The sequence below is a fragment of the Protomyctophum bolini genome (assembly GCF_963924005.1).
Source record: "Protomyctophum bolini genome assembly, chromosome: 2".
NCBI lineage: Eukaryota > Metazoa > Chordata > Actinopteri > Myctophiformes > Myctophidae > Protomyctophum > Protomyctophum bolini.
In genome coordinates this window covers 8,000,385-8,013,270 of record NC_137863.1, presented here as the reverse complement: position 1 = coordinate 8,013,270, position 12,886 = coordinate 8,000,385, and the positions used below count along the sequence as shown (strand labels likewise).

Here is a 12,886-nt window from a genome sequence, read left to right as displayed (position 1 = left end):
GTCAGAATGAGATCAATGACAGTTTGAGTAGAATCACACACTCTTGTGGGTTGGGTAATTAGCTGGCTGAAACCATGCAGATCACAGAGCCGACTAAACTATTTAAACACAGGCAGTTCCTTACGATGCATGGCCGTATTCCAGTCGCCAATCAGGATTTTCTCTACAGATTCCTCCCCAGCTAAGCACCCCTCAAGAATATCATAGAACCCGTGCTGATCAGGCGGTCTATAGACGGTGCCAACTAGTACTGATTTAGCATTTTTGAAAATTAATTCAACCCACACAGTTTCAATTTCGACCCCACTCCCTGTTTTGAGAAGTGACAATTTGAGAAGTAGATAAGATACTTCTTCTTTACTACTGCAGATCTGTTCTCAACAGGCAGTCTTGTGTGAGGTGAGTGCTTACTTGCACATTATTACCATATTTGTTTGTATACTTTCGGGCCTTCACCTATTAAGCTTTATTTTTATTTTTGTTTACCTGTGTTTCAAAAGGATGTTTCAAAGGTAATTTTCTTCTCAGCAATGTTACCAGTTTTTCCACAATTGCTAGAAATCACTTAATACAGTAGTACGTTGCCCATCTCTTCTCCGTGTCCTTTTCTTACAGTTTATATGCCTGCTGACTAGACTTGTAGGCTACCTTCTACGTTTTTTTTTCTCGGATGTGCAGTCGCTCCTTTTGTATATGGTATACACATTCCCACTAGGCCAAGGATAAAATGCCACCCTACATATTTTCACACTTAGCTTGCTAACGATTTCCGCAGCCTTGGAAGCCCTGATGCTACTGCTGATAGCATTGGTGGACCAACCTTTTCCAAGACCGACAAAATGTTCTCTTATAGCGAGAAGCACACTGCATACCTCAAAAGAAAGCTTAATTTGTCCACCATTCTGGAGATATTTACCTTCATGTAACATGCTCTTCTTGAACAGAAAGCCGAGTTAGGGACCGTTTTATGTCAGACGTTGACAGGCAGTTAAAAAATATCCTATAGGCCTACATACTATACCGAATGAAAGACCTGAATGTCTACTTTTACGAGGAAAATTTTACACATTGATCCCATCTACCCTTCGTCGGTAATTGGTAATTTATCCATCTATGTACGTGTCTGTCACTGCATCGTTCCAACTCGGCTAGCCGAATTCGCAGAGGGATGGTGGTGTTGTTGTGCCCCTCTATCTGACCGATCATCATCATCATAAAAAATGGCTAATTAAGAACGTATTTATACGCGTATCGCGTTCGGAGTGTTAAAATAGCCTCATGGTGGCTCTATAATGCCGATTTGCATTTTTTTACAACTGGACCGTCACTGTGTGAAACTTTGCAGACATACTTCCTAGCCTAGAGGCTAAAGAAAAGGAGACAGATTTTTGCAAAACAATTAGCTATGATTCAGATTTTGTCCAAACATAACACAAATATACACATCTTTCTCTACAATCGTGATTATGATGGATCTGTCTGATTTATATTCCATCAAGATATAAATCATATATGTATATATATATATATATATATATATATATATATATATATATATATACACACACACACACACACACACACACACACACACACACACACACACACACACACACTGTATTATTGCAGTACTATAAAATATATTCACTGTACCTTGTGATTACTATTGCTTTAATGCATTTGCATTGCTAAATGCATATTTACAATAAAACATTTTCGGTATCTATGCTGTTTTTATTGCTTTATCTAATAAAGAGTCTGTAATGTAGTTTACATATTACTATAAATAGGGCTACAATGAGGGAAACCATTAACCTGACGCTGCCAGATCCAAGAAGCTTGCTACAAACATTTGTTTCATGCTGTCTTGGGGAACATGGTTACTCAATACCGCCTCTGGCAGAGTCAGGTTAGGAAACCATAGCGTAAAGAGCCTTTTTTTTCTGCAGCTCAAATTGTGCAACTGATAGCCTAAGCCTACACATGCATGCACCATTGTGGTATGACAAAATGTTACTTAACTTGAACACATTTTCTTTTCCGTAGGAGAACACCATGCCTACACCATTACCTACCATGACATCTGTGCCAACGCTATCAGCCTACAGTGATGGAAATTATGACTACTTTAATGATAATACGACTGAAGTACCATACGATGTAAACAAACCTTCACCAGTGTGCATTGGCCAAGCATGGTGTGTCATCCTGGTAGTGATAGATGTGATCATTTTCCTGCTAGGGATTTTGGGGAACGGCGTGGTCATGTGGGTTATTGGCTTCAAGATGAAGAAGACCGTCACCATAATGTGGTACCTCAGCCTGGCCATCTCTGACTTTATCTTCTGTGCAACTCTTCCTTTCAAAATCGCTTTGACAGCAACAGGATCTTGGAGTTTTGGACCTTTCATGTGCAAGTTCACTTCCTTTGTTTTGTTACTCAACATATTCAGCAGCATTTTCCTAATGGTACTTATCAGTGTTGACCGTTGTGTGAATGTTATACTCGCAGTTTGGGCCCAAAACAATCGTACGTTGAAAAGGGCAGGAGTTGCAGTTGTTGTTGCCTGGGTCTTTTCTATGCTGATGAGCATTCCTGCCGTAGTGTTTCGTGATGTTACATCTGTCTCTAATGTTACATCTGACAATAAGGAGGTTATTCAATGTGACAACAACTTTGATATTCTACCCAGCAGCGAAAAACTTATTCCTGTCATTCGCTTTGTTCTAGGCTTTGTACTTCCACTTGTAATCATAACTGTGTGTTATACAATTATCATTGTATGGCTAAGGAACAACAAGATGGCCAATAAGTCCAATAAGCCCTTCAAAGTCATGACTGCCCTGATAGTCACATTTGTCATCTCTTGGCTTCCCTACCACATCTTCCATTTACTAGCGTTAAACCACAGTCACAACACATTTATTACAACTGGAATTATGATATCAGACACTCTTGCAAGTGCAAACAGTTGCATGAACCCGTTTCTCTATGCATTCATGGGCAATGACATTAAGCAGAAATTGCGGAACTCCTTCTCTTCCATATTTGAAAATGCTTTCAGTGAGGACAGGCCCTCAGGAAGTAGAATAACATCTACATCTCAAGCTTTAAGTATTCAATAGGTTATTCATTTTCATTCTCTCTGCCAGTCTGCCTTTATACATAATGAGTTGTTGAACGCTTGACTATAGCTGAGTTTTTGCTACGGAGCTATGTGTGTGGGTAGCTGGCTGAGTGGGTGTCTGGGTATGAGCACGAAAACAGCATGGTTGTTTTTCACCACCTGTGCGCAACCTAACGCACACACAAACACACACACGTGTTAACTGTATATATGATGCTTTCGGGTGTGCCAGTACAGTGACAGTACAGTACAATACAGTAGAGGGTACAGTAGAGGGACCGCCACACGGTAACTCTGTCATTTCTCAACCGTTTCGGACACGGGGCGTGTCCAAGCCATAGTTGTCTGTATTGACAAGTGAAGAGATAATTAATTTCATATTATTTTACATTTCTCACCAATTTCTTACCACAATAGCATGAATGCAACAATTATACCATGGTCTAATGAGACTATTTTTTCTTCAATTGTACAGTGCTAACAGTGTACAACGTTGGCACTTGGCACATATACTGTACAATGAATTTCAAGCTGCACAACAATTTGTATATTTGAATGGTGCTGCTGATGTAATTACGCTTCTATTGTAAGATGTGATGCCATACATGACACTTGCTTTACCAACCCAGAGACAGAGTGTTGTGGTGGCTGGACAGGGTCATTGAGATAAGCATGTACTTTTTATTTTTTTTACTTTTTTTACATTATGATCAAGTTCATTTTACAGAATAGAAACAATGACATTTTGTTCTTTTTTTAATAAAAAGGTTTGTCTTCCATGCATACAAATTGAAATCACATGATACTGCATCTCTTCTCTTATTCATTGGACCATATTAAATTATATTTAGTGCATATAGAAAATACAATACATTTAAATGTTACATTCCAAAAGTGGTGGTCTGTGAGGGCAATTGTTGCTGCTGCTGTTGTTTTTTCATTGTGAAACATACAAATATAGATATAGATAATTTACATGGGTCATACACTAGTCATGGTAATGTTCTGTAGGCCAGTGATACTCAAACTCAGGCCCGCGGGCCACATCAGGCCCGCGGGACCATTATGACTGGCCCACCAATGAAAATCTAAAAAAAAAGAAGAAAAAAAAATCTGGAAAATGAAATAAAAATAAATAAATCTGAATGAAGTTATCTTTAATTACATTATTATAAGTAATACTATTAGAGTTGTACTATTACTCGAACGAAAATAAAAGCTTGGGAGGGGGGGGGGGGGGGATGCAATGCAAATGAAAGACATATACTGTGTATCCCTATTCCCTGACATAATTTTATAGCTAAACGGACAGAATTCTATTTTATTTGAATGATGAAACCCAGCTGCCATTAATAGTTGGAAATGGAAATGGAAATTGCGGAAATTGCGGAAATGGAAATTGCGGAAATGGTGGAAATGGAAATGCGGAAATGGAAATTGCGGAAATGGTAATTGCGGAAATTGCGGAAATGGTGGAAATGGAAATTGAGGAAATTGCGGAAATGGTAATTGCGGAAATTGCGGAAATTGCTCTTCAGTTATAGCTATCTATTTTCAGGTAGATTGTTTTATTTTACTCAGTCAGCCATATCACTACTCATTTTTTTTCATGAAAAAGGTCATAGCTGGGTAATCTATTTTCAGGCAAATTGTGTTTATTGTATTTTATTTTACTCAGCCATAACAATTTATTTTCTGTTAACCAACTTGCTGGCTGGCAGGCAGGCAGACAGCTACTCATAGACAGGCAGACAGCTACTCATGGACAATTGGACAGGCAGGCAGTCAGACAGCTACTCATAGACAGGCAGACAGCTACTCATGGACAATTGGACAGGCAGGCAGTCAGACAGCTACTCATAGACAGGCAGACAGCTACTCATGGACAATTGGACAGGCAGGAAGGCAGACAGCTACTCATAGACAGACAGACAGCTACTCATGGACAATTGGACAGGCAGGAAGGCAGACAGCTACTAAAGTACAAAACTAAGCTCTGATGCTACTGCTGATAGCATTAGGGTAGGGTAGGCAACCCAAACTGGTGGAGATCTGCGATCCAAGGAGCCCATTGCCTAGTTTTGCTCTGTGTCTTGATGTAATCATGCTTATTGCTTCATGTAACGGACTTTGTATTGCCTTGTTGTTGAAATGTCCTATGCAAATAAACTTGCTGCTTTGATGGCCCAATTGTCACTTCTCAAAACAGGGAGTGGGGTATAAAGGTACGACCCCACTCCCTGTTTTGAGAAGTGACAATTTGAGAAGTAGATAAGATACTTCTTCTTTACTACTGCATACCCAGATCTGTTCTCAACAGGCAGTCTTGTGTGAGGTGAGTGCTTACTTGTACATTATTACCATATTTGTTTGTTACTTTCGGGCCTTCACCTATTTATTTTTATTTTTGTTTACCTGTGTTTCAAAAGGATGTTTCAAAGGTCATTTTCTTCTCAGCAATGTTCACTTAAAATGTTCACTTAAAATCACTTAATACAGTAGTACGTTGCCCATCTCTTCTCCGTGTCCTTTTCTTACAGTTTATATGCCTGCTGACTAGACTTGTAGGCTGCCTTCTACGTTTTTTTTTCTCGGATGTGCAGTCGCTCCTTTTGTATATGGTATACACATTCCCACTAGGCCAAGGATAAAATGCCACCCTACATATTTTCACACTTAGCTTGCTAACGATTTCCGCAGCCTTGGAAGCTCTGATGCTACTGCTGATAGCATTGGTGGACCAACCTTTTCCAAGACCGACAAAATGTTCTCTTATAGCGAGAAGCACACTGCATACCTCAAAAGAAAGCTTAATTTGTCCACCATTCTGGAGATATTTACCTTCATGTAACATGCTCTTCTTGAACAGAAAGCCGAGTTAGGGACCGTTTTATGTCAGACGTTGACAGGCAGTTAAAAAATATCCTATAGGCCTGCATACTATACCGAATGAAAGACCTGAATGTCTACTTTTACGAGGAAAATTTTACACATTGATCCCATCTACCCTTCGTCGGTAATTGGTAATTTATCCATCTATGTACGTGTCTGTCACTGCATCGTTCCAACTCGGCTAGCCGAATTCGCCGAGGGATGGTGGTGTTGCTGTGCCCCTCTATCTGACCGATCACATCATCATAAAAAATGGCTAATTAAGAACGTATTTATACGCGTATCGCGTTCGGAGTGTTAAAATAGCCTCATGGTGGCTCTATAATGCCGATTTTTGCAAAACAATTAGCTATGATTCAGATTTTGTCCAAACATAACACAAATATACACATCTTTCTCTATAATCGTGATTATGATGGATCTGTCTGATTTATATTCCATCAAGATATAAATCATATATATATATATATATATATATATATATATACACACACACACACACACACACACACACACTGTACTATTGCAGTACTATAAAATATATTCACTGTACCTTGTGATTACTATTGCTTTAATGCATTTGCATTGCTAAATGCATATTTACAATAAAACATTTTCGGTATCTATGCTGTTTTTATTGCTTTATCTAATAAAGAGTCTGTAATGTAGTTTACATATTACTATAAATAGGGCTACAATGAGGGAAACCATTAACCTGACGCTGCCAGATCCAAGAAGCTTGCTACAAACATTTGTTTCATGCTGTCTTGGGGAACATGGTTACTCAATACCGCCTCTGGCAGAGTCAGGTTAGGAAACCATAGCGTAAAGAGCCTTTTTTTTCTGCAGCTCAAATTGTGCAACTGATAGCCTAAGCCTACACATGCATGCACCATTGTGGTATGACAAAATGTTACTTAACTTGAACACATTTTCTTTTCCGTAGGAGACATCTGTGCCTACACCATTACCTACCATGACATCTGTGCCAACGCCATCAGCCAACAGTGTGACTTATGATTATGGCTATATGTCTGATCCGACTGGAGAACCATACGATGTAAACAAACCTTCACCAGTGTGCATTGACCAAGCATGGTGTGTCATCCTGGTAGTGATAGATGTGATAATTTTCCTGCTAGGGATTTTGGGGAACGGCGTGGTCATGTGGGTTATTGGCTTCAAGATGAAGAAGACCGTCACCACAATGTGGTACCTCAGCCTGGCCATCTCTGACTTTATCTTCTGTGCAACTCTTCCTTTCAAAATCGCTTTGACAGCAACAGGATCTTGGAGTTTTGGACCTTTCATGTGCAAGTTCACTTCCTTTGTTTTGTTACTCAACATGTTCAGCAGCATTTTCCTAATGGTACTTATCAGTGTTGACCGTTGTGTGAATGTTATACTCGCAGTTTGGGCCCAAAACAATCGTACGTTGAAAAGGGCAGGAGTTGCAGTTGTTGTTGCCTGGGTCTTTTCTATGCTGATGAGCATTCCTGCCGTAGTGTTTCGTGATGTTACATCTTCTAATGTTACATCTGACAATAAGGAGGTTATTCAATGTTACAACAACTTTGATATTCTACCCAGCAGCGAAAAACTTATTCCTGTCATTCGCTTTGTTCTAGGCTTTGTACTTCCACTTGTAATCATAACTGTGTGTTATACTATTATCATTGTATGGCTAAGGAACAACAAGATGGCCAAGTCCAATAAGCCCTTCAAAGTCATGACTGCCCTGATAGTCACATTTGTCATCTCTTGGCTTCCCTACCACATCTTCCATTTACTAGCGTTAAACCACAGTCACAACACATTTATTACAACTGGAATTATGATATCAGACACTCTTGCAAGTGCAAACAGTTGCATGAACCCGTTTCTCTATGCATTCATGGGCAATGACATTAAGCAGAAATTGCGGAACTCCTTCTCTTCCATATTTGAAAATGCTTTCAGTGAGGACAGGCCCTCTGGAAGTAGAATAACATCTACATCTCAAGCTTTAACTTTAACTCAATAGGTTATTAATTTTCATTCTCTCTGCCAGTCTGCCTTTATACATAATGAGTTGTTGAACGCTTGACTATAGCTGAGTTTTTGCTACGGAGCTATGTGTGTGGGTAGCTGGCTGAGTGGGTGTCTGGGTATGAGCACGAAAACAGCATGGTTGTTTTTCACCACCTGTGCGCAACCTAACGCACACACAAACACACACACATGTTAACTGTATATATGATGCTTTCGGGTGTGCCAGTACAGTGACAGTACAGTACAATACAGTGGAGGGTACAGTAGAGGGACCGCCACACGGTAACTCTGTCATTTCTCAACCGTTTCGGACACGGGGCGTGTCCAAGCCATAGTTGTCTGTATTGACAAGTGAAGAGATAATTCATTTCATATTATTTTACATTTCTCACCAATTTCTTACCACAATAGCATGAATGCAACAATTATACCATGGTCTAATGAGACTATTTTCTTCAATTGCACAGTTCTAACAGTGTACAACGTTGGCACTTGGCACATATACTGTACAATGCATTTCAAGCTGCACAACAATTTGTATATTTGAATGGTGCTGCTGATGTAATTACGCTTCTATTGTAAGATGTGATGCCATACATGACACTTGCTTTACCAACCCAGAGACAGAGAAAATGACATTTTGTTCTTTTTTAATAAAAAGGTTTGTCTTCCATGCATACAAATTGAAATCACATGATACTGCATCTCTTCTCTTATTCATTGGACCATATTCAATTGTATTTAGTGCATAGAAAATACAATACATTTAAATGTTACATTCCAAAAGTGGTGGTCTGTGAGGGCAATTGTTGCTGCTGTTGTTTTTTCATTGTGAAACATACAAATATAGATATAGATAATTTACATGGGTCATACACTAGTCATGGTAATGTTCTGTATACAGTGGCTTGTTATTAGACAAAGCAACAAAATAACATATAGTCATGCCCATTATTCAATACAAGCAAAGTCATCAAACATAAGATGGGAATTCTGAGATGTGAACATTTAAAATAACTCAAGCATACTATACTTACTATACTATATAGACCTCTCTTAAGCAGTTATAGAAACGTTAGATTACATCTCGTCTTAAGGGCAGGCATTTGCACCTTGCCTTGACCAGCACAGCTGTAGACCTAACGTGATCTGCTTCTCTCACACCCCATCATTAGATGACAAGAAATAGGGGCGGTGTGTCTAAATACTAAATAGTAATGATTGATCCTCATGAAGTGAAGGAACTTAAAAGCATTGGCGAACAAGAATTGTGCTGCATTAGCAATATCCTTATGTAACCAGGTAGACCTGTTACTATGGCAACATCAGCCAGGTGCTCCTTGTTTCAAATTAAGGGTGGGGTTTATTGGCAGACAGGTTTAAAAGGGCTGGGCTGCTTTCATTCAGGGGATCCCCTAGCTTGCTGTAAGGTTGACGTATCTGAGGAGGACAAGAGTCTGAAGGCATGGCTTTCCTAAATGTATCAGCATACTGGCTGCCTGGTGAATTAATATAGAAATGCCCTTATTCCATGCTGCTGTGCTCCTCCTCCGGTACGCCAGCCAAGTGTATATGGTACAGTATAGTATGTCTTGTTTTTGAGTGGTGCAACCACTCCTACAACCAGCAATGTCCATGTACCTGTGTACCTGTGTACCTGTGTACCTGTGTACCTGTGTCTATGAGCCTGAGTATGTTACTTCTTTTTACCAGTAGGGGGAGCCAGAAACAGAGAGAGGGGTAGTGCTGTGTCTCTAATGAGAGAGAGAGAGAGAGAGAGAGAGAGAGAGAGAGAGAGAGAGAGAGAGAGAGAGAGAGAGAGAGAGGGGTGGGGAATTGCACCACTCAGTTCACACGTGTGTGATTTTTAAATGATGTTGACTTTTAATATGAGTATTTTAAAATAATAACTATGTGTACAAAACTAAGCTCTGATGCTACTGCTGATAGCATTAGGGTAGGGTAGGCAACCCAAACTGGTGGAGATCTGCGATCCAAGGAGCCCATAATATTGTCTAGTTTTGCTCTGTGTCTTGATGTAATCATGCTTATTGCTTCATGTAATGGACTTTGTATTGCCTTGTTGTTGAAATGTCCTATGCAAATAAACTTGCTGCTTTGATGGCCCAATTGTCACTTCTCAAAACAGGGAGTGGGGTATAAAGGTACGACCCCACTCCCTGTTTTGAGAAGTGACAATTTGAGAAGTAGATAAGATACTTCTTCTTTACTACTGCATACCCAGATCTGTTCTCAACAGGCAGTCTTGTGTGAGGTGAGTGCTTACTTGCACATTATTACCATATTTGTTTGTATACTTTCGGGCCTTCACCTATTAAGCTTTATTTTTATTTGTGTTTCAAAAGGTCATTTTCTTCTCAGCAACACACACACTGTATTATTGCAGTACTATAAAATATATTCACTGTACCTTGTGATTACTATTGCTTTAATGCATTTGCATTGCTAAATGCATATTTACAATAAAACATTTTCGGTATCTATGCTGTTTTTATTGCTTTATCTAATAAAGAGTCTGTAATGTAGTTTACATATTACTATAAATAGGACTACAATGAGGGAAACCATTAACCTGACGCTGCCAGATCCAAGAAGCTTGCTACAAACATTTGTTTCGTGCTGTCTTGGGGAACATGGTTACTCAATACCGCCTCTGGCAGAGTCAGGTTAGGAAACCATAGCGTAAAGAGCCTTTTTTTTTCTGCAGCTCAAATTGTGCAACTGATAGCCTAAGCCTACACATGCATGCACCATTGTGGTATGACAAAATGTTACTTAACTTGAACACATTTTCTTTTCCGTAGGAGAACACCATGCCTACACCATTACCTACCGTGACATCTGTGCCAACGCCATCAGCCAACAGTGTGACTTATGATTATGACTATATGTCTGATCTGACTGGAGAACCATACGACGTTGCAAACAAACCTTCACCAGTGTGCATTGACCAAGCATGGTGTGTCATCCTGGTAGTGATAGATGTGATAATTTTCCTGCTAGGGATTTTGGGGAACGGCGTGGTCATGTGGGTTATTGGCTTCAAGATGAAGAAGACCGTCACCACAATGTGGTACCTCAGCCTGGCCATCTCTGACTTTATCTTCTGTGCAACTCTTCCTTTCAACATCGCTCAGGCAGCAACAGGATCTTGGAATTTTGGACCTTTCATGTGCAAGTTCACTTTCTTTGTTTTGATACTCAACATGTTCAGCAGCATTTTCCTAATGGTACTTATCAGTGTTGACCGTTGTGTGAATGTTATACTCGCAGTTTGGGCCCAAAACAATCGTACGTTGAAAAGGGCAGTAGTTGCAGTTGTTGTTGCCTGGGTCTTTTCTATACTGATGAGCATTCCTTCCGTAGTGGTTCGTGATGTTACATCTTCTAATGTTACATCTGACAATAAGGAGGTTATTCAATGTTACAAAAACTTTGATATTGTACCGAGCAGCGAAATACTTATTCCTGTCATTCGCTTTGTTCTAGGCTTTGTACTTCCACTTGTAATCATAACTGTGTGTTATACAATTATCATTGTATGGCTAAGGAAAAACAAGATGGCCAGGTCCAATAAGCCCTTCAAAGTCATGACTGCCCTGATAGTCACATTTGTCATCTCTTGGCTTCCCTACCACATCTTCAAATTACTAGAGTTTAACCACAGTCACAACACATTTTTTACAACTGGAAATAGGATATCAGTGACTCTTGCAAGTGCAAACAGTTGCATGAACCCGTTTCTCTATGCATTCATGGGCAAAGACATTATGCAGAAATTGCGGAACTCCTTCTCTTCCATATTTGAAAATGCTTTCAGTGAGGACAGGCCCTCTGGAAGTAGAATAACATCTACATCTCAAGCTTTAACTATTCAATAGGTTATTCATTTTCATTCTCTCTGCCAGTCTGCCTTTATACATAATGAGTTGTTGAACGCTTGACTATAGCTGAGTTTTTGCTACGGAGCTATGTGTGTGGGTAGCTGGCTGAGTGGGTGTCTGGGTATGAGCACGAAAACAGCATGGTTGTTTTTCACCACCTGTGCGCAACCTAACGTACACACAAACACACACACACACACACACACACACACACACACACACACACACACACACACACGTGTTAACTGTATATATGATGCTTTCGGGTGTGCCAGTACAGTGACAGTACAGTACAATACAGTAGAGGGTACAGTAGAGGGCCATAGTTGTCTGTATTGACAAGTGAAGAGATAATTAATTTCATATTATTTTACATTTCTCACCAATTTCTTACCACAATAGCATGAATGCAACAATTATACCATGGTCTAATGAGACTATATTTTCTTCAATTGTACAGTGCTAACAGTGTACAACGTTGGCACTTGGCACATATACTGTACAATGCATTTCAAGCTGCACAACAATTTGTATATTTGAATGGTGCTGCTGATGTAATTACGCTTCTATTGTAAGATGTGATGCCATACATGACACTTGCTTTACCAACCCAGGCAGAGACAGAGTGTTGTGGTGGCTGGACAGGGTCATTGAGATAAGCATGTACTTTTTCTTTTCTTTTTTTACATTATGATCAAGTTCATTTTACAGAATAGAAACAATGACATTTTGTTCTTTTTTTAATAAAAAGGTTTGTCTTCCATGCATACAAATTGAAATCACATGATACTGCATCTCTTCTCTTATTCATTGGACCATATTCAATTGTATTTAGTGCATAGAAAATACAATACATTTAAATCTTACATTCCAAAAGTGGTGGTCTGTGTGAGGGCAATTGTTGCTGCTGCTGTTGTTTTTTCATTGTGA

The 12,886-nt window shown here is 39.5% G+C and overlaps 3 protein-coding genes across 3 annotated transcripts; all 3 read left to right on the top strand.

The window, feature by feature from the left end:
- Window positions 1-2,076: 2,076 nt before the first annotated feature.
- LOC308325715 (chemerin-like receptor 1) lies at window positions 2,077-3,793 on the top strand (the record flags this gene model as incomplete). Its single annotated transcript, XM_080778362.1, has 2 exons — window positions 2,077-2,859; window positions 3,758-3,793. 2 exons carry the CDS (start codon window positions 2,077-2,079, stop codon window positions 3,791-3,793), a joined length of 819 nt encoding a protein of 272 aa, XP_080634488.1.
- A 1,647-nt stretch (window positions 3,794-5,440) lies between these two features.
- LOC308325707 (chemerin-like receptor 1) lies at window positions 5,441-10,950 on the top strand (the record flags this gene model as incomplete). Its single annotated transcript, XM_080778351.1, has 3 exons — window positions 5,441-5,463; window positions 6,967-7,825; window positions 10,877-10,950. Exons 2-3 carry the CDS (start codon window positions 6,997-6,999, stop codon window positions 10,948-10,950), a joined length of 903 nt encoding a protein of 300 aa, XP_080634477.1. The 5' UTR covers window positions 5,441-5,463; window positions 6,967-6,996.
- Window positions 10,951-10,960: 10 nt separating this feature from the next.
- LOC308325698 (chemerin-like receptor 1) lies at window positions 10,961-12,241 on the top strand (the record flags this gene model as incomplete). Its single annotated transcript, XM_080778340.1, has 1 exon — window positions 10,961-12,241. The coding sequence occupies one exon, from the start codon at window positions 10,961-10,963 to the stop codon at window positions 11,951-11,953; it is 993 nt and encodes a 330-aa protein (XP_080634466.1). The 3' UTR covers window positions 11,954-12,241.
- Between the last annotated feature and the right edge of the window lie 645 nt (window positions 12,242-12,886).